At 49.3% G+C, this 26,225-nt stretch overlaps 2 protein-coding genes and 3 non-coding genes across 5 annotated transcripts in view; all 5 read right to left on the bottom strand.

Annotated features, from left to right (window-relative positions):
* Positions 1–3,412: 3,412 nt before the first annotated feature.
* Positions 3,413–8,983, bottom strand: HSPA8 (heat shock protein family A (Hsp70) member 8). The gene is made up of 9 exons (XM_051638655.1): positions 8,899–8,983; positions 7,490–7,699; positions 6,798–7,003; positions 6,559–6,711; positions 5,916–6,471; positions 5,422–5,624; positions 4,933–5,131; positions 4,407–4,639; positions 3,413–3,901 (listed from the first exon to the last, which is right to left on the bottom strand). Exons 2-9 carry the CDS (start codon positions 7,692–7,694, stop codon positions 3,716–3,718), a joined length of 1,941 nt encoding a protein of 646 aa, XP_051494615.1. The 5' UTR covers positions 7,695–7,699; positions 8,899–8,983; the 3' UTR covers positions 3,413–3,715.
* Positions 4,226–4,322, bottom strand: LOC127393553 (small nucleolar RNA SNORD14). The gene has a single exon (XR_007891489.1). It is a non-coding gene; the product is annotated as a small nucleolar RNA SNORD14 (small nucleolar RNA).
* LOC127393552 (small nucleolar RNA SNORD14) lies at positions 5,217–5,313 on the bottom strand. The gene has a single exon (XR_007891488.1). It is a non-coding gene; the product is annotated as a small nucleolar RNA SNORD14 (small nucleolar RNA).
* On the bottom strand, positions 5,697–5,787 carry LOC127393554 (small nucleolar RNA SNORD14). The gene has a single exon (XR_007891490.1). It is a non-coding gene; the product is annotated as a small nucleolar RNA SNORD14 (small nucleolar RNA).
* A 3,812-nt stretch (positions 8,984–12,795) lies between the features above and the next one.
* CLMP (CXADR like membrane protein) overlaps positions 12,796–26,225 on the bottom strand; it is a 45,281-nt gene continuing 31,851 nt past the window's right edge. The window contains exons 2-7 of the mRNA XM_051638662.1: positions 23,136–23,293; positions 22,107–22,308; positions 21,072–21,239; positions 20,336–20,458; positions 18,302–18,443; positions 12,796–16,407 (exon numbers count right to left, since the gene is read on the bottom strand). Coding sequence (XP_051494622.1) covers positions 16,113–16,407; positions 18,302–18,443; positions 20,336–20,458; positions 21,072–21,239; positions 22,107–22,308; positions 23,136–23,293 — 1,088 coding nt within the window. The 3' untranslated portion in view covers positions 12,796–16,112. The remainder of the gene's footprint in view (positions 16,408–18,301; positions 18,444–20,335; positions 20,459–21,071; positions 21,240–22,106; positions 22,309–23,135; positions 23,294–26,225) is intronic.

Below are 26,225 nucleotides of genomic sequence, written 5' to 3'. Positions count from 1 at the left end.
AAAGAAATTAACAGAGAAAAAAATCACTTGAATTCAAGATCTTCTCAAATTAACCTAAATGGATTAACCAGCCATTATACCCAAAACCAGCTCCCCTGTTTTGCACACAACTCAAGATGTTTTTTGTTGCCACAAAGGGAAAACCTCACGAATTTGACACTGTTTTCGTTCATTTACTTCACCAAGAGCTGCCTTTGCCCCCGGGCAGGCACCAGTGTGGCTGTGAACCCCAGGGCAGCCCCTTCTCTCCCCATCTTGGTCTCACCCCCTCCCCCTCGGCTTCACCCTCAGCCTATACCTGTGCTTATTCACAATTCACACTGTGAAGCCTCATCTCGTAGCCTGAAAAATCTTCCAGGTTAAAATCCCAGCTCAGACACCCCCCAGGAACGTCCTGCTGGGAAACCTTAAACCCTGTTCCTGAAACACCCTCAAACCACCCCTTTCCAAACCCCCTTTATCGTTTATCAGCTACAGCAATAAAGACATGGCACCCCCTGAACTGCAGACGCTGCTCAGGACGGGATGAAATGCCTGAAACACTTTTTTGGGGGGATTTTGTTCAAACCTGGGGCGGGAGCAACAAACACAAAATCCCCCCCGACCCAAAAGGTCCCGGTTTGCACCCGCGGTCTGTGCTGCCCCCCTGTGGCCACTGCCCGGTACTGCAGGCAGCCTGACCCTCCCCCCCCCCCATCCCCTTAATAGCAGAAATGCAATTAAACTAAATCCTAATCATAGAAGCATAGAATACCAGGCTGGGCTAACTGCTGATGCTTTGAGCCCTCTATTTTATGAGAAAGTGTAATGAATGTCTTGCTTATTGTCCACTTGTTATTAATAACTTAGAACAGCTCCAGGTCATGCCCAGGGCAGTGCAGGGAGGGGGGGCACAGAGGGACAGTCCTGACTGTGTCCCTGTGCTGGGGTCACACCCTGTGCTGACTGGGATAAATTCCTTCACAGTGGCTTGTATGGGGCTGTTTTCCTTATTCCCGTGTCATTCAGTGCTGAGCAAGTGCCTGCACAGTGCCCGGGCCTTCCCTGCTCCCCACACACAGGCTGGGGGGCACAAGAAGCTTGTGGGGGACACAGCTCGGAGGTGTTTGGGTGTCTTGGCATTTGTCACCCCAGGTCACCACTGTTGTGATGGAGCTCTGTTTTCCAGGAGCTGGCTAAACACCTGCCTGGTGATAAGTATTGAATGAATTCCTTCTTTTGCTGTGCTTGCACATCCAGCTCCTTCTGCTTTACCTCTTAACCCGATTTGTCTCAACCCACAAGTTTTCTCTTTTCCTGGGGAGGGTGTGGGGCTGAGCTGCTGGCTGGGGTTCAACCCTGACACCAGCCCAGCAGGCAATGGATGGATGTCATTCTGCTGCATTTTAGAAAGGCTTTAGATGCCATCCCTCATAAGTGTCCTTTGGGACAAGCTGTCCAGCTGTGTGACAAGAAGGCACACAGAGCCCTGGGTGCAGAACCCACCGAGCAGAGGGGCTTGAAGGGTTGTAGGGGGTGGGTTTGCATTGGGCTGGGGGTCAGTTCCTCGGGGCTCCCTTCTTGGCCTGGTCAGTTCAGCATTTGTACCCGTTTTCTGGCTGCAGGAGGTGAGTGCACCCTTGAGTGTCCTGATATGCTGATGCCTGATAGTTTTAAATCCCAGCTCAGACACCTCCCAGGAATATCCTGCTGTGTAACCAGTGCTGCCTTAAACCCTGTTCCTGAAACACCCTCAAACCACCCCTTTCCAAACACCCTTTATCGTTCTGCCTCCCCTACAGCAATAAAGACATGGCCCCCCCTGAACTGGAGACGCTGCTCAGGACGGGATGAAATGCCTGAAACACTTTTTTGGGGGGATTTTATTCAAACCTGGGGCGGGAGCAACAAACACAAAATCCCCCCCGACCCAAAAGGTCCCGGTTTGCACCCGCGGCCTGTGCTGCCCCCCTGTGGCCAGTGCCCGGTACTGCAGGCAGCCTGACCCTCCCCCCCCCATCCCCTTAATTGCAGAAATGCAATTAAACTAAATCCTAATCATAGAAGCATAGAATACCAGGCTGGGCTAACTGCTGATTCTTTGACCCCTCTTTTTTGTGAGAAAGTGTAATGAATGTCTTGCTTATTGTCCACTTGTTATTAATAATTTAGAACAGCTCCTGGTCATGGTCAGGGCAGTGCAGGGAGGGGGGCACAGAGGGACAGTCCTTACCGTGTCCCCATCCTGTGTTGGTGGGTTCTGCGAGCAGCACAAAAGCTCCTGCAGGTCACACACTGAGCCCTTCTCTGGATTGTGCCTCGAGGTGTTTTTTTCAATCCCATGTATCCTGCAGGCACCATAGGTGTTTGGGGTTTTTTTACCATCCTTTTACCATCTCACCCACCCAGAAAGGGCTCCAAAATACCTGCAGGGCTGTATGGAAAACGTTTAAACACTCTGGGCTGCTCCCATTGCCACCTGCCAACTCATCCATCCCACCAGGGAACGTGGCAGCAACAGGAGCCTCGGGCTGTCAGAGCATCTTGGTTAAACACTGCAGTGAAAATTCAGTAAAAACCTCTCAGCTCTTCTCCAATGCTGAGAAAGGTGATCAACAAAGAGAGGAAAGTGCACCTCTATTAAAAAAAAAAAAAATCAGCAGCACTTAATTGCTGGATATTCTGAAGAATTTTAAGTGGTGGGGTTGGAAGGGACCTCTGGAGATCATCCAGTCCAACACCCCTGCCAGAGCAGGATCCCCTAGAGCAGATCCCACAGGAACACGTCCAGGTTTGGAATGTCCCCAGGGATGCAGACTCCACAGCCTCCCTGGGCAGCCTGTCCCAGGGCTCTGCTACCCTCACAATGAAATAGTTACTAAATACTGAGGGAAAACCTAAGGTAGTTCAGGTGATTTTCATGGTGGTCACAAGATTATAGACTTGTAACTGGTGCCCAAAGCCACCTCCCACCCCAGCAACAACTTCTCCAACTGAAGATCCAGCCCTGGATCCACCTTCAAGGGGAAGACCCCTGAGCTGATAAATGCTTCAGGGACCAACGAGTCATTTTTCTTTCAGATTTAAACCTGATCTTTACTGTTGTGGGTCAATGACAAGTTGCTCTGCAAGATCTCAGCTGAAGATGCTGCCAGACAAAAAGACATTTAAGTACCCAAGAAAACATGTCAAACTGGTGGGGCTGTAATTATGTAATTAATGCATTTTTTACTGTCTAGCTCTAAGTGAAGGTGGTTTTGTCCACAACAGCCTTGTCTTCACACAGGGCTTCGGTTTATTACTCAGGCTTCATTAAGAACCTTAATTAGTCATCACCTGGAGCCTGCACTTCAACCCTGTGCTTAGTTCTTCATGTTGGTAACTTGAATGATTCCCACTGCTCAGAAAGCACAAAGAAATCAACACACAAACATTGTGATGCCCATTAAATAGTTTTTATTCCTTAGGACATGAATTGCATTTCCACTTGTTTACAGTACTGTAAAGTGCAATGGTTTCATCTCCCCTCCTGTGCACATGTTCAAGTATTTAAAATGCCCAGAAAATGTTTTGTTTTCTTTCTTAAGATTTTTATTTTTTACAGCAGCTCAGTTATGGAGTTTTTAATCTGGCAAAAAGATACCCAGATGTGCCTACAGGTTTGGGTCCTTCAATCTAACCCCCAACCCGGGGTCCTCCAACACTAACTGCTAGTGGAATGCATTGCCCAGTGTCTTTAGTCCACCTCCTCGATGGTTGGTCCAGAAGAGGCTCCACCAGATGGAGGAGCTCCACCACCAGGGAATCCACCAGGCATCCCTCCAGGCATCCCTCCTGCACTCTGGTACAGCTTGGTGATGATGGGGTTGCACACCTTCTCCAGCTCTTTCTGCTGGTGCTCAAACTCCTCCTTCTCAGCAGTCTGAAAAAGACAAAACAGCTCAGTGCCCTCCTGCTCTCCCCAAGTGGACACAGTCCAAAAAGTTGACCGAGTTTATGCATCTTAAGAAACTGGGTTGTTTCCCCCCCTCCCCATCTTCAGCCTCACCTAGTCATCACACATGCATTGGGCTAGACCCAAAAGCTCCCCAACACAAGAACCCATCTACTGGTTCAAAACTGCAATCACTCCTAGAGCTTCCACTGCTCCTGGAGAAGCAGGACCTAGTCTAAGGTTAGTAAATCACACCAGCAAGCTAACCAGCATCAGTCAGGAGGAAGTGAGAGCTGTACTTGCAAGCTGAGGTCGCTCAGACATCCAAGGAAGGTACTTGGACCAACACGAGTCTTTCGACTTCTGGTGGAAACTACGAATGGCTTTGGAAACACTTTCATCACAGCAACCAACAGCTCTGCTCCATCCTCCTGAGCTGTCATCACAGCTCAGACACAAAGTCACCACTGATCAAACACAGAATGTGACATACCTGATTCTTGTCCAGCCAGTTGATTATTTCATTGCATTTGTCCAGGATTTTCTGCTTGTCCTCATCAGAGATCTTGCCCTGGAGCTTCTCATCCTCCACTGTTGCCTTCATGTTGAAGGCATAGGACTCCAGGGAGTTCTTAGAAGACACCTTATCACGCTGCTTCTCATCTTCTGCTTTGTATTTCTCTGCTTCCTGAACCATCCTCTCAATGTCCTCCTTGCTCAGCCGGCCTGCAGAACACAAAAGCCTTTCAGACCACTCCTTTCTACTCCAGTGATTGGACAATCTCCCTCCCCCACTTCAATTCTACACACTTTTGGGCAGGCAGTGAAATTAACCCATGAGATGGATCTCATCTCATCCCCCACTTCATGGGGAAAAAACTCAAGATTACTGCACCAAAAAATAAGGCTGAAGGTTATAAACTCAAGGTGCAAACATACTGAGAGCCAAGTTTTCATGGGGGTAGAAAGCACAGTTGGCCAAGCCAAAAATAACCAGCCAGTATCCTTCCCATCCTTACCCTTGTCATTTGTGATTGTGATCTTGTTCTCCTTGCCAGTGCTCTTATCCACAGCAGACACGTTGAGGATGCCATTGGCATCAATATCAAAGGTGACTTCAATCTGAGGGACACCTCTGGGAGCAGGGGGAATACCAGTCAGCTCAAACTTGCCCAGCAAGTTGTTGTCCTTAGTCATGGCACGTTCTCCTTCATAGACCTGGTGAGAAGAAGCAGTGAGTTACAACCCCCGAGTTTGACTTGATCAGATGGCAGTGGGGTGAGGGTTATGTGAAGTGACATGGTCGCTCAGACATCCAAGGAAGGTACTTGGACCAACACGAGTCTTTCGACTTCTGGTGGAAACTACGAATGGCTTTGGAAACACTTTCATCACAGCAACCAGCTCCTGACTAGCAGCCCTTGCCAGCAGCAGGAACTCCAGACCTCTGGCCTGAGATTTCCTTAAGTATCAACAACTGCCAAGTCTTGACAGGGGCTTCTGCTTACCTGGATCAGCACACCAGGCTGGTTGTCAGAGTAGGTAGTGAAGGTCTGAGTCTGCTTGGTGGGGATGGTGGTGTTGCGTTTGATCAGGACTGTCATGACACCTCCAGCAGTCTCAATACCAAGAGACAGAGGAGTCACATCCAGCAGCAGCAGATCCTGTACATTCTCAGACTTGTCTCCAGAGAGAATAGCAGCCTGAACAGCTGGGGAAGAGAAAACACAAGTGTTAGGAGCTCTGCACCACCCCGACTGCCCCCTGCAGCTAAGCCCATGGCTCGCTCAGACATCCAAGGAAGGTTTTGGCCATCATGAGTAGACTTCTGGTGGAAACTACGAATGGCTTTGGAACCTGATTCATCACTGCAAGTCCAAGTTAAGCTTCACACTACTTTGAAAAGCTTTACTGATTCTGGTGGAAGACCTTAGAAGGGGACCTCGGATAGCACACAACTTGCCAGGCCCACCACGCAGGTGATGTGAACTTTTTGTCTCACCTGCACCATAAGCCACAGCTTCATCAGGATTGATGCTCTTGTTCAGCTCTTTGCCATTGAAGAAATCCTGCAGCAACTTCTGAATCTTTGGAATCCGAGTAGACCCACCAACCAACACAATATCATGGATCTGCGACTTGTCCAGCTTGGCATCCCTCAAAGCCTTCTCCACAGGATCCAGGGTACCCCGGAACAGGTCAGCGTTCAGCTCCTCAAAGCGAGCTCTGGTGATGGAGGTGTAGAAGTCAATCCCCTCATAGAGAGAATCAATCTCAATGCTGGCCTGGGTGGAGGAGGAGAGGGTCCTCTTGGCTCGCTCGCAGGCGGTGCGCAGGCGCCGCACGGCCCTCTTGTTCTCACTGATGTCCTTCTTGTGCTTGCGCTTGAACTCCGCGATGAAGTGGTTGACCATGCGGTTGTCAAAGTCTTCTCCACCCAAGTGAGTGTCACCCGCAGTGGATTTCACCTCAAAGATGCCATCTTCAATCGTCAGAATGGACACATCGAAGGTGCCGCCTCCCAGGTCGAAGATCAGAACGTTCCTCTCCGCACCGACCTGGAACAAGACGTTCATTTCCATCATGCAATTCATCTCCAACCACTAGCTCAGCAGGGTCACCAGCTGCAGTCACTCCATACATACCTTCTTGTCCAGCCCATAGGCTATGGCAGCAGCTGTTGGCTCATTGATAATTCTCAGCACGTTGAGCCCTGCAATGGTTCCAGCATCTTTTGTAGCCTGACGCTGAGAGTCATTGAAATAGGCTGGCACGGTCACCACAGCGTTAGTAACAGTCTGCAGAAGCAGGAAAACAACTCAGTTATGTCTCTTAACTCCTCACAGAACTATCTATCCCATTCCCCTCAAATCCTAAACCTCACCTTTCCAAGATATGCTTCTGCAATTTCCTTCATTTTGGTTAAAACCATGGAAGAAATTTCTTCTGGGTAGAAGCTCTTGGTCTCGCCCTTGTACTCCACCTGGACCTTTGGTCTGCCAGCATCATTCACCACAGTGAAAGGCCAGTGCTTCATATCAGACTGGACAACTGAATCATCAAATCTACGCCCAATCAACCGTTTTGCATCTGGAAAAATAGTATTAATAATATTAATCATATTAAACACCTTTATGAAAAAAATACTCATATCAAATACCCTTATTCAAAAGACAAGATATAACATTTTCCCTCAAATACAACTCACAAAACCACAAAAACTACACTCAGTGTGAGGTTACTGCTGAATTCTGTGTCTCAGATACCACCAATCACATCAGTACCCACCACAATGTTACAGCTGCTGTACCATAAACCAGTCTAGGACACTTAGTCAAGGCCATTAACACCAAGTGCCAAGAACAACCTGCAGCAAGACAAGTTTCTGACTGCAAGGCATAAACTTTCCCAATAAAACAAAAGTTTATTAGTCACACAGCTGTGTTACTCATAAACAAACTAGTTTTTATTTGTAAAAAGAAGCTTAACCCTGCTATTAGTAATTCTTCTACCAGGGAACCACTAGTCCCACTAGTGTGAACTCCTGCCCAGAAAGCACAGATATTCCAGCCCTACCAAAAACTGTGTTGGTTGGATTCATGGCCACTTGGTTCTTTGCAGCATCTCCAATCAACCTCTCTGTGTCTGTGAAGGCCACGTAGCTTGGCGTGGTCCTGTTCCCCTGGTCGTTGGCAATGATCTCCACCTTCCCATGCTGGAACACCCCAACACAGGAATAGGTGGTGCCAAGATCAATTCCGACTGCTGGTCCTTTCGACATGTTGCCTAAAAAAAACCAAAAAAACCCCTGTGTATTAGAAATGTAAAATTAAATGTGGGTGGGTTTTTATTGCTAGTCCCGTTTTCCCAGCACCTGCTTCTTGGTAGAGTAAGAGGGCAGTGTGAGATGTGTTCACTTGACTCGTGTTAAAATGCAAAACGTGTTCACCTGATTCGTGTTAAAATGAAAAATCACAGGGTGAAGAATAATCTTTTATGGAACGTTAGTCACTGAACGAAGAATGTATATAGTATCTTTGCGTGTGCTGCCTGCTTTTGTATAGTGTAACAGAATTTGTATCTTCTGCTTGCATTGCGTGAGGTTTTTGTATTATGTAGCAGATATTGGGCAAACATCTTAAAGCTGCTTTTTAGCATAGACCGGCTCTGCTGTAAAACAATGAAAATGGTATGAAACAGATTCTTGGAAATAATTAACATAAGCCGACCCTTTTCTCGAAATAGTAATGCATACGTGTGACTCAAAAAGGATAAAAACTGAGAAATGAAACTGTTTGGGGCACGTCTTGGTGGAGCGGAGACCCCCGGCGCGCCCAGCGCTGTTCGCTTGCTTCCGTTCGCTTTAATAAATCACTGATTTGAACGAAAATCCCACTTGAGAACGAGTCATTGATCACAGGAGTCTTCAAGGGGCCCGGCCACGTGGTTTGGTCCAGGCATGGACTACAGCTCCCAGCAGGCACCGCGCGGCGGGGAGTCACGTGGCCGCGGCGGCCATCTTGTGCGGCGGGCCATGCAGCCCCCCCCGCCCGGGCCGTGTGTCCTGGCACAGCCCCAGCCCCGCCGCCACACCGACCACCCCCCCCCACCCCCCAAACCCAGCACCCCGAGGGGTCCCCCCCCATCCCCCACGTGCCCCCAACAGCGGCAGCTCCGCTTCTTTCCCTCCCAGCCCCCCTATCCCCCAAGGGAGGTCACACGGGAGCTGCATCTCCTCCATTCCCCCCCCCAGGAACATTTCAGTACAAGGAGAGAAGGGAGAAGACAAGTCTCGGCCAAACGGCCCGTTAAGACCGGATTGCAGGGGTTTAAAAAAGAAACCTCCGCACCGCAATGGAGGACAATAAAGTCCAGCACCGGTTCCTGACCACCCGCTGCCGGAGGGCACCCCCGCCGGGCCCCGCAGCTCCCACCCGTCCCCCCCCGGCCCACCAGCCCCTCCCCGGCCCGGCAGGCCCCGTTACCTGAGCGGCTCGGGCAGCCCCAGACGCGCAGCAGAGAACGCGGCTCCCGCGGCGGCGGCTCAATGAGACCTCCCGGCGCGCTCCCCGCCGCCCTTATATACCCTCTCAGAACCTTCCAGAAGGGCCCGCCTCCTCTCGCCGCTCCAGCCAATCAGCTGCCTCACCCCTCCGCCCTGCTGGCCAATAGCAGCCCGCCGGAACCGCTCCCCCCCCCTCCCCGTTGCGGCAGCAGGAAGGGGGCGTGGCCTCCGGCCGGCCGGGATTCTCGAACCTTCATGCGCTTTCGCCGCTCGCCCCGCCCCGCCCCCGCGCGGGAGCCAATCAGAGCCCTGCGCGGGCCGCGCGTGGGCGGGGACACCGGCTGGCCGAGCGGGCGGGGGCGTTGCCGGGGGGGGGGGCGGGTTCATTTGCATATTTCAGCCGCCTGGGGAAGTTGGGGGGGGGGGCGGCGGCCAATCAGGTGGCGGCGCTGGCGGGTTGATTTGCATACGGGGCGGCGGGAAGAGGAGCGGGGCGGGCGGGGGCGCAAGATGGCGGCGCCGGCGGCGGACGGGCCCGGGCGGTCCCGCTGTCCCGGGGTGTCCCGGGCTGTCCCGGGCGGTCCCGGCATCACCGCCGTGTCACACCCCGCCTCCCTGCCCCCGCCCCACCACCGCGCCCCGCACTGCCCGCCCCGCTCCCAGCCACACAACGCGGTTCAGAGCAGAAATCACGGCGGGCGGCTCCACCCCCGACCTACATTATAAAACATCCCCGGGAGGCGCGGGGCCTGCCCTGCCGGCTCCCTCTGCCCTCCGGGGTGACGGCGTTTCCCTTTTTCCTGCTCGCAGCTCGTGGCCCGGCGCTCCCCGAGCGCTTCCGGCACCGTTTCCTGCGGGAAATGTCTCCCCAGCAGCGTTTCCTGCAGTAAATGTGTCTCCCCAGCACCGTTTCTTGCAGCACGTGTCTCCCCAGCAGCGTTTCCTGCAGCAAACGTCTCCCCAGCAGCAGCTGCTGCTCCAATCCAACCTGCAACGCGCTTTCACTCCTCACCCTCGCCCAGGGAAACCATCTTTTTAGGTTCCCTCCCCAGCAGAAGCCTCCCCAGCATCTCTTCTCAAGCCGTTCTGGGGTTTTTCTCGTCTCTCAAGGCACCGCACGGAGCTGAGGGACGAAGGGGCAGCCCCTGGGGTGCCTGCTGCTTTGCCCTGAAGCGGGAAGGGGACGTGGGCTGTGAGCGGAGGGGAAAGGTAGCTCTCCAGGTGCTGGGTGGCTGCAAACACTCAGCTGGGCTCGGCACCTTAGGCTGAAAGCCGAGCAGAGGTCATAAACCCCCCCGGGTCAGGCTCTGGCTGCAGCTGGAGCTGTTTCCCTGGCACCCAGCGCTGTCGGGGCATAAAACGCCGAAGGGAGAAGCCGGAGGGAGTTGCTGGGAACAGGGCTGCACCAACCCCGTGTCCCAGCCAGGCTCCGCGAGGCTGTGCACGGGAGCTTTTGTAGGCAGGGGTAAGGGAAAAAGCGTCCCTGGTGCTGCCCGAGGCTTGGCTGGGGGGTGCTGAGCTGTGGGAAGTCACCCGTGACAGGCAGGGGTTTGTGGCTCCGGTTCTTGCTCTGCCGCGCACAGAGCTGGGAGCTCGGAGAGGGCATCGTCTGGAGCTGGAATTTGAGTGCAGAAAGGTAGAGGTGGGAAGGAGGGATGGGGCTCCCTCCAGCAGAGCGCTGGCGCTCCCCTCTGCCTCGACGGACGAGGGCGATCAAAACACAAACCATCACCCCTATCTGAGCAGGTATGGCCAGCACAACAAGCCCACCCTGTCCGGACTGCAGGCTGGAGCTCTCAGACCTCAGGCTACACGGGTGCTTCTCCCCCATCCACTGCTAACCTGCTCCAGCAGATCCTGCCCCCAGTCCCACGGGAGCCCAGCTGCCAGCAAGGGGTTGCCTCCTTTTTATTCTGGTGTTTTGTTTTCCTTTAAAATCACGGGCAGGATTGCAGTAGGACCTAGGAACACCTTGAAATTAAACAGTGACATTTAGATAGGCAGCTGAACTTCAGACAGTGGCTGATAGCAAGTGCAGGCAGCCCAAACCCAGAGTGAGTCAGTGCAGAGAGGAGGGCAGGTTGGCAAATGACTCATTATATTGGAAATGAAAGGCTGTTCACAGACTGGACACAAAGGTAGCTTGTTTACTGTCTTTCAGAAAAATTAAGGCTCAGCAAGCTGGACAAGTCTTCTGTGCAGAGCTTTTTCAAATTGTTTACTTGGCTCTCGTGAGCCCACCTGGAGCACTGTGTCCAGTTCTGGAGCTCCCGACATCAGAAGGACATGGAGCTCCTGGGGAGAGTCCAGAGGAGGCCACAGAGATGATTGGAGGCTGGAGCAGCTCTGCTCTGGAGACAGGCTGGGAGAGTTGGGGTGTTCAGCCTGGAGAAGAGAAGGCTCCAGGGAGACCTTAGAGCAGCTTCCAGTGCCTGAAGGGGCTCCAGGAAAGCTGGGGAGGGACTTGGGACAAGGGCAGGGAGGGAGAGGACAAGGGGGATGGATGAAAACTGGAAGAGGGAGACTGAGGTGAGACATGAGGAGGAAATTCTGGAGTGTGAGGGTGGTGAGAGCCTGGCCCAGGTTGCCCAGGGAAGCTGTGGCTGCCCCATCCCTGGCAGTGTTGAAGGGCAGGTTGGATGGGGCTTGGAGCAGCCTGGGCTGGTGGGAGGTGTCCCTGCCCATGCAGGAGGGTTGGAACTAGATGATCTTGAAGGTCCCTTCCAACACAAAACATTCTATGATGAATTCCAACATCATTTTTTGAAGCCAATTTAAGTCCATTAGAGATCAAGCACTGCTTCTCCTGTAAGTGTTTAAAATAGAACTGGGAAGGGAGCAGAGATGCTCAGAGGTGTGCTTCCCATTCACAACAGCAGCACTGGTTAAATGTACAACACTTTCATCTGCACAGCCCAGCTGAAGTTTGAAAATCACACATTCCCAAGGAAGTCCCTCCCCTTTCCACTGTGTTCTCCCCCTTCAGTGTGCCAGTACAAACTGATCCAGCTTAAAAATAACCAGGACTCCTGCTACTGCACACAAGTGTGCAATTGCACAACTCCTCTAAAAATGTGTGTTCCTAATCAGGCTTCTGGATGTCATCAGCTGAGGAGGGAGCCAGTCCCAGGGTTTCCTCATGAATCAGGGATAGACAGAAGGACACACCTATGAGACCACTGTGTTGTCACCCTGTTTTGTTTCAAATCCTGCCTCATTATGGTGCAATTTTTACTCCCAGATTTCAGCAGATTGCTGATGTGGGGAGACCTGTGCACAAAACAGCTGCAGGGAAAGGAGGCTGAAGGGCTGCAAGAGAAACCAAACAGTTCTCTTTAATAACCCGGAATTCCACCTACTCTTCCCTGACCTGAGATTCCTGTTAGCTGGTTCAAAACGTTTATCTGCCAAGATCTAAACTGCCTGAACAGAGCTCGGAGCTGTTCAAGGTTTCAATGTGTTATCTCACGCCCAGTTCAGGAGATGAACTGAAAGGTGGAACAGAAGGAAGGTCAGGGAGGGAGGTGTGGGAGGGCAGTGCCTCCAGAGGTTTGTATCTCTGCTGTGTCTGCACTGGCTCTATTTACCATATTGGCTTGAAGCATCTACATCCTCAGCCAAAATACCCCAGGTGAAATGGCTGCATGGAACTGAAAGCTTCAATATGCCCAAGGTCTCTCATATTTCACTCTGTGTCCCATAATTTAGGCTGAAAAAATACCCATGGAAAAGATCAGCTTCCCCCACTTTCTACACAAATATGCAGGTAGTCCTTGGTAGCTTGAAAATGGTGGGTTTGAGACTGCATTTTCATCCTTGGATGCAGCTTGACAGCCTGTAACACATCACACCCCAGAAGATGGAGCATTGCTACAAGTTCAGTTGAGCTGCAGCACTTCAGCTGCAGCACATTTATTTATAAAACAACCAACAACGACAACAACAAAAAAATAATAATAATTATGAAATCATTGATTCAAAGGAATCAATAATAAATATTTGCTTTCCTCTGAGTTGTTCAGACACAGTACAAGTACACCAATCATAGCAGGTAGAAGAGATGTAAGCTTAGTTTAGCTGCTGAGAAACAAAGGAAAGCTACATAACGTTGTATGCATTTAATCACACTAGTAATAACTGGTATATGACAGTAAATGCTTTAAGTACACTATTTTACAAAATAGAGTTTGGCTTATGGTTCATTTGCTTCCCTTGTGCAACTCCTGATAGTCTAACCCAGAGCTCAGAAAGTGTTTGGAAACGTCTTTGAAATGATCTGTTCTCCTGTTTTCCTTGGAGTGATGAACTTCTCCTCCCTTGGGGCTTCATGCTCGTGACTGGGAGTGCAGAAGCGAGTGTGTGTTCACCTGGGGGATCACTGAGGTGTGGCCTGAGGAGCACCACAGCGTTTCAGACCTGGTGATTCTGCATCACCAGGGGGTGTCCACGCTTTCTAACCAGGGCCACACACCTTGGTGCCACGGCAGGAGGGGACCACGGTGCTTTTTCTGGCACAGTTTGTATGCAGGGCAGGCTGCACGAGCCTGGGCAGCAGGCATGGGAATAGGCAGGAATTACCACACCCCCCCAGGCTTCAGCAACTGCTTCTAACTTCTTCTCCCCAAGGTCCACAAACCTTTTATCCCCTGCCACCAGACAGCTCCTACAACAAGGGGTGGCTTCTCATCTCCATCAGATTTGGAGACCAGGAGTGGGCTGCTAGGGATGATCTGTCCTGCAGCCTGTTCCCAAAGGCCTCCAGGGAAGAGGCTGCCAGGAGCAGGCTGGGCAAATTCTCCTAGCCAGCAGCAAGTGGCCTCCAGGCTGTAGACAGAGCATCCTCCTCCCTGCTAATTGCCAGTCTGGCCTGTGACTCAAAGCTAACCTGCAGTATTTAGATCCTGGCCAGCTCAGCTCTTGGAATTGTTACCTTTGTTTTGTGGTAATCAGCTTCTGGTTGCTCAGGCATGTGTTCTTGCCTGAGACAATCATTCCTGGTTGTGTGTGCACACAGTAAGTGTCCTCGGATGCAACACAGGTGACATTAAGCAACCGTGGAAGCAGTCACCAGCTGCTCATGCTCCTCAGGACTTTCCCCAGCTCTGGAGAGCCTTGGGAGAACCTGAGCCTTCAGGGCCCAGGAAAAAAAGCCACTGCAGAAGAATCACAGACACTTAGAGCAGTGACAGCCACTAAAACCTCCACCAAAACACAGCTGATGCAGGAACATTCCTCTGGAGTATGCAGGGAAACCCTCTAGGCAGAATGACACAGTATCCAGCACCAGGAGCTGTCACCAAAGCAGCAGCTCATCAAGCACCTAATTCCAGATGTCCCCTTTGTTTAAATCTGTGCCTCAGGACTGCATTCCCTGCACAACACATCAGACCTTTGTCCTGCCAAAAGTGGCTCTGCTGGCTCTGGGGTACAAAAAGCAAGGGAAATATTGGGACATGTGACAAAAATGGGTGACAGCTCCTAGGAAGAGAAGTTCTCAGATACTATATGGCAAGTTGGAAAACTATTTCCCACGAGGATGTAGCCCAGGTAGGGCTTGGCTTGGTCAGATTGCCTAAGATCTCAAGCAAAGAAGCTGGAATTCTGGGTCTCAGTCAGAAAAGTGGATTAATGACAGTCCCTGGAGTGAAACAATTATAGATTTGTGATTCTTCTGTGCTGGTCCATCTTCTGTAGACTCATTCCACAAAGTGGAGAAAACCTTCCCTCCCTCAAATGAAAAACAAAACAAAACAAACCCACCCTCTTTTTTTAAATAGAAAATTATCAGTCCAGGAATTCTGGAATCTAGAAGCCACAAGCTCAGTGTCTGTGTGTAGCAGTGGTCAGTGGCAGGACATTATAAATGACAGGTCTGCCTCCAGAAGAAGCCTGACCCCATCTCTCATCCTTTCCTATTGGCCTTCAACTTGAAGACTTGATATTCTTTGGAAATGTTTGTGCTGGCTAATGTCATCACAGCAAATATTTGGATGATTCTTGCTATTTTTTAAGAGTTGTGCTAGGGTTTAAGCCTCAACAACAGCACGTGGCCCGACGTTTGGTGTAGAGATGGGACAATGCACACCAGTCTTTCCTAATGGAAGCAGCACTGTGCTTGGTTACCTGTCCCTGGTGTGTTTTTCCATTCTCTCTCACTCTGTCCTTTGGTCTTACCTGGATGCCTGAAGGTCAGCTCAAGGATGCTGTTCATTCAGTCTTGAGAAGAGCTCTCCAGAAGGTTTCTAAAGCACAGCCCGCCCCAAAACTGCTCAATTCACAACCTGAGATGGTTGTGATATCTTCCAAAGGCTTTGTCCAGGCTTTTTGGTAGAATAGTGGCCCTCACCTTTTGAGGAACTGCCTTCATTCTGGATTCAGTGCCCAGTTCTCATCACGCTAAGGCTTGTTTGCCACAGGTACCACTCCAGAGGAGCTCCTGCAGCTTTGCAGAGTCAGGCTCCTGGTCATATTTCTCTGGGTGCATCATGAAGTTTATTCTGGCAATTAAAGCACCTCTGATTCCTTGGCATGAAAGGTCCTTTCTCTTCAGTACAGAGGTTAGGTCAGACACCCGCCTTCATACTGCATCTCTTGACCTTTTTTGAGTGATCCTTTCATTTCCACTTCAGTCACAGCCTTCAAAAGTCTGGAAGACTGAAGGCAGAAAACATGAAGCATCTGTCAGTTCCCTTGGAGGCTGAACACCCAAGTACCCTCAGCAGAGAGTCTGCCTCAAAATCTTCACATAAGACAATTGCATCTTTGAGAAAGTTCTCCCACACCAGTGCAAGAGACTTTTCCCTTCCCACAAAACCTTTCTGGAATCTTATGTGTCTTTATTTCTCTGTTGATCCCTTTAAAAAAAATATCCTGAGGTTTGGCTTCATTTCATTTGCACAGCACTGAGCTGTTGTAATTTTAAAATGCTCAGTGTTCAAAGAAGACCATTTAAAAAGAAGGCTCCCTTTTCCCTCAGATGGATTTTTCCTTAGGGAAAAAGAAAATCATTCTGTATCAGAACCTCAGTGCTGGAAGATGCGAGAAAGAGGTGAGTGGGAGGGCTTCTTGTAGTGTGAATAATCACAAGTGATGAAAATTAAGCTGACCAGGAAGAGAAGTCATCTAACAATTCCTATGTGGTTGGTGGTGTGTGAAGTGTTTCTGGGCAGGAGTCTCCAGAAGCCTGGAGAGCAGTCAGACTGTCTGGAAGGCTCGGCTTTGGGCAGGCACCATCACCAGAGTGGCTCCCATCTTCATCAGGTTGGAGCAGTCAACTTTCTTTGGCTCCGTTTCTTTTCCTTCTGTCTGCCTCTGGCTGTACTGGGGAGGAGTGAGATGGGGAGTAGCTTCTGTTGACAAAGTCCGTTGGCTGCGGGAGGCACTGTTGGCTGTTGACCTGGTTGAGGAGGAACCCGAGCGCGAGCTCCTGGAGCCAGAGGAGGAGGAACTGGGCTTGACGAGATGGGCCTTGGGTGCCTCAGCATCTTCTCTGCAATCAAACAGATGATGGGGCTCAAATAGTACAAGGACAGCAACACACACACACCTTGTAGCAGACCGAGTTGCTGCTGCAATAAGCACTTGTTTATTGAAGCTGCAGACCACAAGGGCTTGGAGTGAGAGGAACAAGGGGGGATGGATGAAAACTGGAGGAGGGAGATTGAGGTGAGACATGAGGAGGAAATTCTGGAGTGTGAGGGTGGTGAGAGCCTGGCCCAGGTTGCCCAGGGAAGCTGTGGCTGCCCCATCCCTGGCAGTGTTGAAGGGCAGGTTGGATGGGGCTTGGAGCAGCCTGGGCTGGTGGGAGGTGTCCCTGCCCATGCAGGGGGTTGGATCTAGGTGATCTTGAAGGTCCCTTCCAAGCCAAACCATTCTATGAAAATTAGATGCAAATGTCCTTCAACAGCCCCACGCCCCCCCAGACAAATTAGCATGAAACACATCAAAATATTCTCACACTTGCCATTTCAGCATTTTAAAGCATTTGCATAATCCTCTCCAGTACTAAATCCAACCCATTTGTTCCCTGTGGTTCTGAGAGGCATGGTGTTTATACTTAATTTCCAGCTGCAATTTCTGGTGGGGGAGGCAGGTTCTCACAGTCGTTCTTCTTGAGTCTTTTGAACAACTGTGCTTCTGGATTTAGCTCAGGGTGGAAAATCCCCCGAGCTGCTGTGTGCAGAGCTGAGGAGCCCTGTCCTGAGCAGGGGAACCAAGAGAGCTGACGTGTGTGCTCTGAACTCCTCCTCTTTTACATGCGTGTGAGGTCTGCCACGTAAGTCCCCTAAGCAGAGATTGGTCTCCAGCCAACAAAGCCTAAACTTCTCAGGAAGGAACTGCTGATAAAAGATCTTTCCAGGAATGAGTTGTAGCTGCTCCTGCCCTTAAAGAAGCCCCTTGCCTTGTCCCCTCCTTATGTCTGTTGGTAAAAGCCTGCCTGCCCTCCTATGACATCTAGGTACCATTAGGCATCTCCATAATCCAGCCAGCAGCTGGTTGGTCAGCCAGATGATCAGGTTGCCAGCAGGAAGGTCGTCAGTCTCTGCTGATATCTTCCCTTCTCTATTTCCTGTTCTCTCTGCTTTCAAATCCTGCATGCCTTTTTATTTTTAGTTGGAGTTTCAGCACCTTGTATAACCACTTCACGCATGACTGTTACCTCTTCTCTCTGAGCTCAGTTCTTGCACTTCTTTCACTTCTTTTAACCAGAAGAACTGGTCTCAGCTAGTCCTGCCTAGGTGATTTGTCATCATGAGTCAGGATGACAGAGCAGACAGTTCTATCTGAGCTGTTTGCACTGACACTTGGCTTTCATTTCACAGCCCTCAAAGCTCCACACGAAGAGCCAGTCGGGTGCAGCCTGGGTTCCAAATCCATTTGAAAAATAGCTCCATGGAGCATTAGGGAGCTCAGTCCACACTTACACTGCACAGAATTCAGAAAACCCTGTACCTTGCTCAAACTGCTGGACAAGTCACAGAATCATGGAATGTTTTGGGTTGGAAAGGACCTTAAAGACCCTCAGGATTCAATCTCTCTGTATGGGCAGGGACACCTCCCACCAGCCCAGGCTGCTCCAAGCCCCATCCAACCTGCCCTTCAACACTGCCAGGGATGGGGCAGCCACAGCTTCCCTGGGCAGCCTGGGCCAGGCTCTCACCACCCTCACACTCCAGATAACGTCTTCCTAGTAAATTTGCTGAAATGTCTTCACAAGAATTATTCTCACAGTCAATAAATTCGTCACAGATAGTTCACAAAGACTTAAAAACCTTTTTAGAACAATCTTTTAGGACACTTACACCTAGGTTACTTAAAACTGTGGTGAAAAGACACGTGAAACTGAAAGAAGGGCGGGTAGGGGGTTAAATAAAAGGCGTTACCTGATTTCATTTGGTGTCTCCTCTTCCTCATATCTCTTCTTTTCTTTCCTCCTTATCGTCAGCCTCACCACCAGGAAAAGCAGGGAGAGTCCCAGCACCACACCACAGACTGCTCCAGCAATCATGCCAATATTTTGGGCATCTGTTGTCCATAAAACAAACGTGTTACTCTGCAAACTCTCACTAGGGTGAGATCCGAGTCCACACCACAAATTACAGCACTGGGTTTAAATCAGAACAGAACATATTAGTCTACATATTTAGGTGTGTCTTTACACAGAAGTTGAACCAGTTTATCTTCAGGCATTGCTTCCAGAGCAGACATAACAGGGAGGAAAATATTCATCTCTGGAAGGGTGGGATCATAAGCACTATGATTCTAGTGATGGCTCAGAATTGAAACAAAGAGGTAAAATCCTCTCCTATGAGCACAGAATCTCATGAAGTACAGACAGGACAAGCCACATGTGAAACAAAGCACCAAGCAGCTTCCTAGAGGCAGAAGAATGCTTGAAGCATGAGTGTTTCCCCATAAGGATTTCTTTTTCCCCTTCCACTCACCCTGAACTTATGACAACCCACTTGCAGAATGAATTATTCAACTGGGAAAAAAAAAAAAGTGACCTGAGGGGGAGGGGGGGGGTGTAGAGAGAAAGGAAGAAAGGAGCCCATGCAGTGCAAGGCAGTTTTCATCCAAAAAAAAAGTTAAGGGGAGAACACTTCCTAGTGTCTATGAGGCCTTAGTTGATACTTTATGCCAACTTCTTTGGATAAGAGTGGCTAGGTCAGGTTTGGCTGCAAGTTGTTTTCTTGAGCTCCTCCCTACAGAGGGTTTAGCAAACTCAGATGAGGTTTTAAACCAATTCAGTTGAATTGGCCTGAAAGCTGCCTGGGTGCTTTTAATTCAGATGCCTGAGGCAAACAGGTTTCCCTTGCTGCATGACAATATCCCAGTTATTTCAGGCCTGGCTGGGCAGGAAAATTCCAAAGTTATGGAATCACCAAGAAGAGACCTCTCTGTTAGTCTTTTGTCACAGCAGTTGCAGCTCCTGTTGATCTCCCCTGAGAGCTGCACATAACAACCTGCTAAACTGTGTTGTTTGGATTTGACTAGTCCCCACTGTTGGTGCTAAACTCCACCCTTCTGCTTGCATGCAAGATGCAAGGGACACCCAGACATGCACACACCCTTGATTGGCCTCATCAGGTAGGACATTGACTTTTAACTTCTGGTGTTTAGGACAAGATTGATTCAATTTGGATTCAAACTGTCAAAAGTTGCTTTTCATTCTGCACTTTGCTTCATGTTAAAGCCAACCTGTCCAGCTGCCTTTAGACAGTTTATCATGGAGTCATAGAATGGTTTGGGTTGGAAGGGACCTTCAAGATCATCTAGATCCAACCCCCTGCATGGGCAGGGACACCTCCCACCAGCCCAGGCTGCTCCAAGCCCCATCCAACCTGCCCTTCAACACTGCCAGGGATGGGGCAGCCACAGCTTCCCTGGGCAACCTGGGCCAGTGTTTTCCTGCCTTCATGGTGAATAACTTCTAATATCTTACCTAAATCTCTTCTCTTTCAGTTTAAAACCATTACCCCTTGTCCTATCACTGCACTCTCTGGTGAAAAGTTTCTCTCCATCTTTCATGTAGGCTTGTAACTTGGAATTGGAATGCTGGACTATCCACACAGGGATTTTACACTTAAGGGTAATTTACTTTAATTGCTTCAGCCCGACATACCTCAAAAGCTGGAGACTCTGGAAAAAAATAACTCACCATTTCCCCCCCCTTGTATTTCATGAGTCTTTCTCAAAACCAGAATTTCTAACAGACCAAAATATCTGAGCCCCAAATGATGTATTTACCACCTCAGGTTATCCAGAGGAGTGCTCTGCAGACCAGAAATGCAATAAATAAGAACTTCTTTATGGGATGCAAGTATGAAAGGGCCAAGGTGTGGCCCAGAGTTCAGCAGTGGGGGTGGAAGGGCTCACCAGGTGGTGCAGCTCCTGCTTCTGTGCCAGGTACTTACGTTGCACTGTCACCTGAACAACACAGCTTTCTTGTCCTGCCTCGTTGGTGGCAACACACTGGTACAACCCCGTGCTCATCTGTGTCAGGTTCTTCAGCAGGACTTGGCCAGGATTGGAAATGTCTGAAACGGGAGCAACACCAGCAAGATTCATCAAAACAAACCTTAACTGTAGATTGGACACTGAAGCACTAATTAAACTCCCTGGTCAAATCGGTTCAAGAACAATCAGTGATGCTTCAGAGGAGGGGTTTTGTAGCAAAACCCTGAAGGAACCCATCCTGCACTTGCCCAGGGTGGAGCAATCAGTGATGCTTCAGAGGAGAGGTTTTGTAGCAAAACCCTGAAGGAACCCATCCTGCACTTGCTTGATCAGGGTGGAGCAATCAGTGATGCTTCAGAGAAGAGGTTTTGTAGCAAAACCCTGAAGGAACCCATCCTGCACTTGCTTGCTCAGGGTGGAGCAATCAGTGATGCTTCAGAGGAGGGGTTTTGTAGCAAAACCCTGAAGGAACCCATCCTGCACTTGCCCAGGGTGGAGCAATCAGTGATGCTTCAGAGGAGGGGTTTTGTAGCAAAACCCTGAAGGAACCCATCCTGCACTTGCCCAGGGTGGAGCCACCACAGCATCCAGAGCTGCTGTCGCTGCCATCGAGCCTGTTATCAAAATCAGCGGCGACCTGCGGGTGTCACCTGCTCGGGGGTGCGGGCAGAGCTCTGGGAGGACCTGACTTACTGACTCGGGAGGTCGGCGGGAGGTGCTCGGCTCTCTGGTCCTCCCGGCTGATGCGCTGCCAGCGGTAGGAGATGGGCGCGGTGCCCGAGGCGGAGCGGCACTGCAGGGACAGCTCCCTGCCCTCCAGCAGCTCCCCTTCCAGCCAGCACTTGGGCTTGGAGGGCTTTTCTAGAAGAAACGGAAGACAGGTCGTGTCAACGCACCAGAAGTTTGGGCGTGGAAGAGTTTTTGGGGTTATTTGCTAGGGGAACAGCAGGCAGGGCGTGCAGATGCAGCAGGCTGTTTGCTCAGTGAAAAAAAACCCAAACCCCTTTCTTGGGCAAAAGTGGGTCATTTTAAGCAGCATCCCAGAGCTGCCTTCTCTGGGATGCAGGAAGGAAGGGCAGCAGTGATGTTTATTGTGTGCAGCTTCATAGTCTAAGAAATGGAGCTGGTTCAGACATAGAAATGACACATTTTAATGCTCTGGGGCAGTTTGCTTCATAAATACTGACACCACTGGAGCTGTGTCACTCTGTTCCTGTTCTAGGTACTATTTAAAGGCCATCCTTTCTTTCCTCCCCCTCCTTCTCCATTTCTTTCTTCTCCCCACAGCACTTCTTCCACGTGATGACAGCATTTATGAAAAAGCCAGCTGATAAACTGACATCAGGAATGAGAAATGCTGACCCAGCATCTTATTTTTCAGCTCTCCTGACTTGGATAAGCTCGGGGGGCTGGGGCAGAGTCTTCAGCAGGAGATCTGGACAGGGTGATGCCAGCTAAACTAGAATATGAGTCTAGTTTGTGTTATAAGATCATGGAGATTATCAGGAACAGTTCATGGGATTTTGTAGGTGAATATTCTTCCCTCAAAACAGTTCTCTTCCTTTGTCCTGTCCTTTGCCAAAAAAATGCAAAGGCAGGTGTGGAGTGGGAGAGTGAAACCTGATCATGAGATGTCTTTGTGTATTTATACCCTGCTGAAACAAATCACTCTCAAGGAAATGAGTCTAGGGATTTTTTTGCTCTGGAAGAACAATAAAATGACCTTACCTACAACCTTCAGGGTGATGCGAGCCCACTCGTACTGCCCAGCATTTTTAACCTTGCAAATGTACTTCCCTGCATCACTGGACTGCAGGGAGATGATTTGTAAGGATGCATCCCCAGCAAGGAAGTTGGATGTGAAGGAAACACGCCCTTTCTGTTCCTCATTCAGGTCATCGTAGACACGGCCTCCAGAGTAAGTGATCACCTGAGGAGCAAAGACAGTCACTGAGCAGCCAGTTGGAATTCTACTTGCACATGGAACAACAAATCAAAGCGTTTTCAGGAGCTGCAGGCTGAGGTTCTGCATGGTTAAGTGAGTGGCCAAGGGTCACATGGGAAACCTCTGGAAAGGTGGAAAATTAAACCTGGATTTCAAGTCTGAGACTGATGCATAAACTGTTTTCATGCTAGAGATTTATACTGGAGCATTTATACTAGTGCCAAAAATAGACATCAGCTTATACCAGAAGATAAAAAAGCAGTCTTTAATTCTGGCTGGTTATGGCTAGCTAATTTAAGTTACTACAGACCCAATTTTTATGAGTACTAAACTACTAGACTTCCTGAAACCAAGGCTTCAAAAACTGGGCCTACAAAACCCAAGGTCATATTTAAAAAGCTGAAGGACAATTCTAAAGTTTATCCAGGGATGCCTGGTTACTTAGCAGTGTTACATAAAACTTGATTGTAACACGACCTGTTCCAATGCAGCGTGTAGGAATACCAAATAAGTTTCATATGTTATAAATATGCACTATAAATATCAATATTGATGTTAGAAAGATGCACATGGACTTGGCAGTGCTGGGTTAGCAGTTGGACTCGATGATCTTAAAGGCCTTTTCCAACCCAAACGATTTTAGGGTTCTACATTTCTCTAAATAAACCAGCTGCGCTTTCTAGTCGCTGCTTGATTCTTCGGAATAACTCACCAGGAAGATTGCAGAAGCCTCTTTAAATCAAAGGCAACTGGTGATACCAGTGTAGAAATCAGGCCAGTCTCCCAGCTGTGCCCACCTCAACTGCACCTACCGCTTTTTGCACCGTCTCCGAGACGTGCAGCAGCCACTCGATGTCCAGGCTCCCTTGCTCCAGGAGGCCCAGGCGATGGTGACAGGGCAAAGTCACGTTTTCTTCAGCCACTCTCTTAAATTCAGTCTGGGCTTTGGACAGCCAAACAGAACAGGAGGCTGAAAGACAGGAGCTGGTGGTCAGAGGCCAAGGTTGAGGGTGCGTGGCTGCACTGACCAGCGTTACTAGTTTAGGTTTCCTTGGGTTCTTCTTCAGTTGCTTCATAGCAAAGGAAACCCAACAGCTTGGCTTGCTGGGCAGGTTGCAGCTGATGAAAGGGGACATCTATGCACACGCAGGCAGTTCTTTTCACACTAATATTTAAGCATGAAGAACAGATGGCTTCACACTCCAGAGCTGTCAGTGCTTCGGTAGCACCCACCTCCTCTCTGCGCTCAAAATTCCAGCTAAGCCCCTCAGCTTTGCCTTTACCTTTTATTACCTTCATTCCTAAGCAGTATTTCCACCCAGAGCAGAGCCCCTTTCTTACTCCTGGGTCAGTCTGACGAGGCTTGGGGTCTCTTCCCTAACACTGGGTGATGTTCACCACATGTTTCAGCTCTGCAAACAGGAGAGGAGCCCAGGGATGAGGGGGTCACTAGGAAAAGCGTGCTACAAAGAAGCTGGGGAAATGCCTTTGAAGGGCAACGTGGAAAAAAAAATACTGAAATTGACAAAAAAGCTTTGTCAGGCTTTTAAAAACCCAACTAATTACCCAACTGAACCACAAGAGGGAAGCAGAGCCTTTCAAACACTCGCCAGTAACGCCCAAACAGCACGTCTGACCAAATCAGGGATCGATTCTTGGCTTGGCTCTCATCTCCAGCTTTTTGATACAGTAAATTCAAAGTCAATCCAAGCTGACCCAAAAGATCAAAGGGATGGAAAAATCACAGGCATTTAGGTCAGGGACCTTCAGGTCTGCTACCACACCAAAGGAAAAAAAAAATGAATCAACAAAGTTTCCAGGGGGATTTCACCTTTTGTCATCTTCAGAACGCAGTTGGGTTGGTTTTTTCTGTGCAAGATGAAAGCCCAAAAGCTGCTTTTTTTTTTTTTTTTCCCCCTTTCTTTTTCCCTGTGAAAGGAAGTGAGATGAAATATCTTGCTGCTTAGACCAATTGTTGTGAAACTGATGAAAGCTGTGGGGGGTTGGCAGCACTAGGAAGTCACACGTGTGAGAGAACACAACCCTGTGATTACATAGCAAGATTACTGGCAAGAGCTTAAGAAGCTAAATTTGTTCCTGTACTTCTGTTTAAAAATTGAGTCTTTAACCTTTCCTTTACCTTTTTAATTGGTGAAAAAAAAAAACCACAACAACAAAACAACACACCTGAAAGAAAAATTGACATCCAACACAACACTTGCTCAGCTTTTTCTGTTTCTTCAGGACTAGCTCTGGTTTTAGAATGTTAATTCTGTTCCTGCTGCCATCCTCAGATCTGCCTCTGAGTTGTTAGTAGGACCATCCCTCAGTTCCTCAGCTTCTGATATTTAATCAATACTTGCTAAACACTCCCTTTAAAAGGTATCGTTTACCACGTGCATGCACACATCCAAAACACATGACTTTAAGACAGGTGGAGTCTTACAAAGGTTTAAGCTCTCCTCCCTTACATGGATCTCTGCACAAATCGATGGGAGTCAAAGCTCCTTTTCAGCCACATTAGCTGCTTTCTTTAAAGGGAAAATTAATCCAGTTTATCACTGGATTCACAGTCTCAAAGCTCCATCTGCCAAATACAATTATACATCCTGCCCAAGATGAATGCCTGCTCTCTCCCACAGCCCACATGGCTGCAGGCTGCCTTCCTTAACACTCCCTAGTTGACTGATCAATACGTTTAATTTAAGCACAAGAGTGAGCATTCACATAACATTTGCAACATTTTCAAAGTCCTGTGCCAGCAGAGCACTGAGGTTTTGTTTACACTTCACAGAACAGTCTACATTTCAAAACTTAATTTGATGTTAAAAGCCTTCATCAGGATTATAAATCACCTTTTGAGGAAGTATAAGCAGCATGATTTTCATTCCTCTCTGGCTTGGACCGGCTGTGTTTAGGAGATCTCACACTTCAGCCTGATCATATTGCCCCCTGCAAACATGCTCTGCACTTGAGAAGCAGCCCTGTACCTATAAATTCGTCTTCTAAAAGGGACTGAAGCTGAGACAGTGAGTGATTGCAAACTTCTAAAACCCCTTTGTGTTTTCAGAGTTACAGGCACTCTCAGATAATTTGGAGCCTGTTCACTGTCAGATAACCAGATAGGTATGCATATTGTGTACTTCTCTATTGCATATGTCTTATTCAGAAAACCAAAACAAACTACAACTTGTTCCTTTAGTCTTTATTAGATCTTTAATGACACCCATGAACTCAAAAGGAAGCCTGTAACTTTTGCAGGTGTCCTAGACAAAGCCCTTACTTTACTTCCTTTCCAGTCACCTCTCCCTGCACAGTCAAAAAGAAACTCAAAACACAGCTTCATAAAAGTACCCAGCACAGGCTTCCAGTTAGGGAAATGACCCGTGCAAAACCCAGAGAGAGCTTCATGTGAGCAAACCTCATGCCTCCCCAGAGGTTGGGTAGGTAGGGTCTCACAGTAACAAGCAGTAATGAGGTGGATACGTGCTGGAATTTACAATACATGCCTTGGAAAGAAAAAAGAGCTAGAGAACGTATCCAGGCCCCTCCTAGGTCAAAATGTTTTATTATTCAACAAAGAATAAATGCTTTCTGATGTTCTCTTGGATCTATCTGTGCAGCTGAGACAGAGCAAGAACAGGTCAAAGAACTTAGACTTTGCTGACAGTGCTTTTATCATTTGGGTATGACACACACCCTGGTTGGTGTTTCTAGAGGAGTTACTAGAAGAGAATGTCTGCTGCTGGACAACCCCTCACAGCAGCAAACGCCTCCGTGGACTGGCCAGCACACACACTGGCTGGTTTGCCAAAGCAGCCTGCTCCTGGCAGGCCCGTTTGCTCTGCTGGATGGTGCCCAACTGGCTCCACACCTTCCCCTCTTGGAGAACTCGGCAGCCA

This window comes from Apus apus, chromosome 22 (genome assembly GCF_020740795.1).
Source record: "Apus apus isolate bApuApu2 chromosome 22, bApuApu2.pri.cur, whole genome shotgun sequence".
NCBI lineage: Eukaryota > Metazoa > Chordata > Aves > Apodiformes > Apodidae > Apus > Apus apus.
This window is presented reverse-complemented; position numbering and strand designations above follow the sequence as displayed.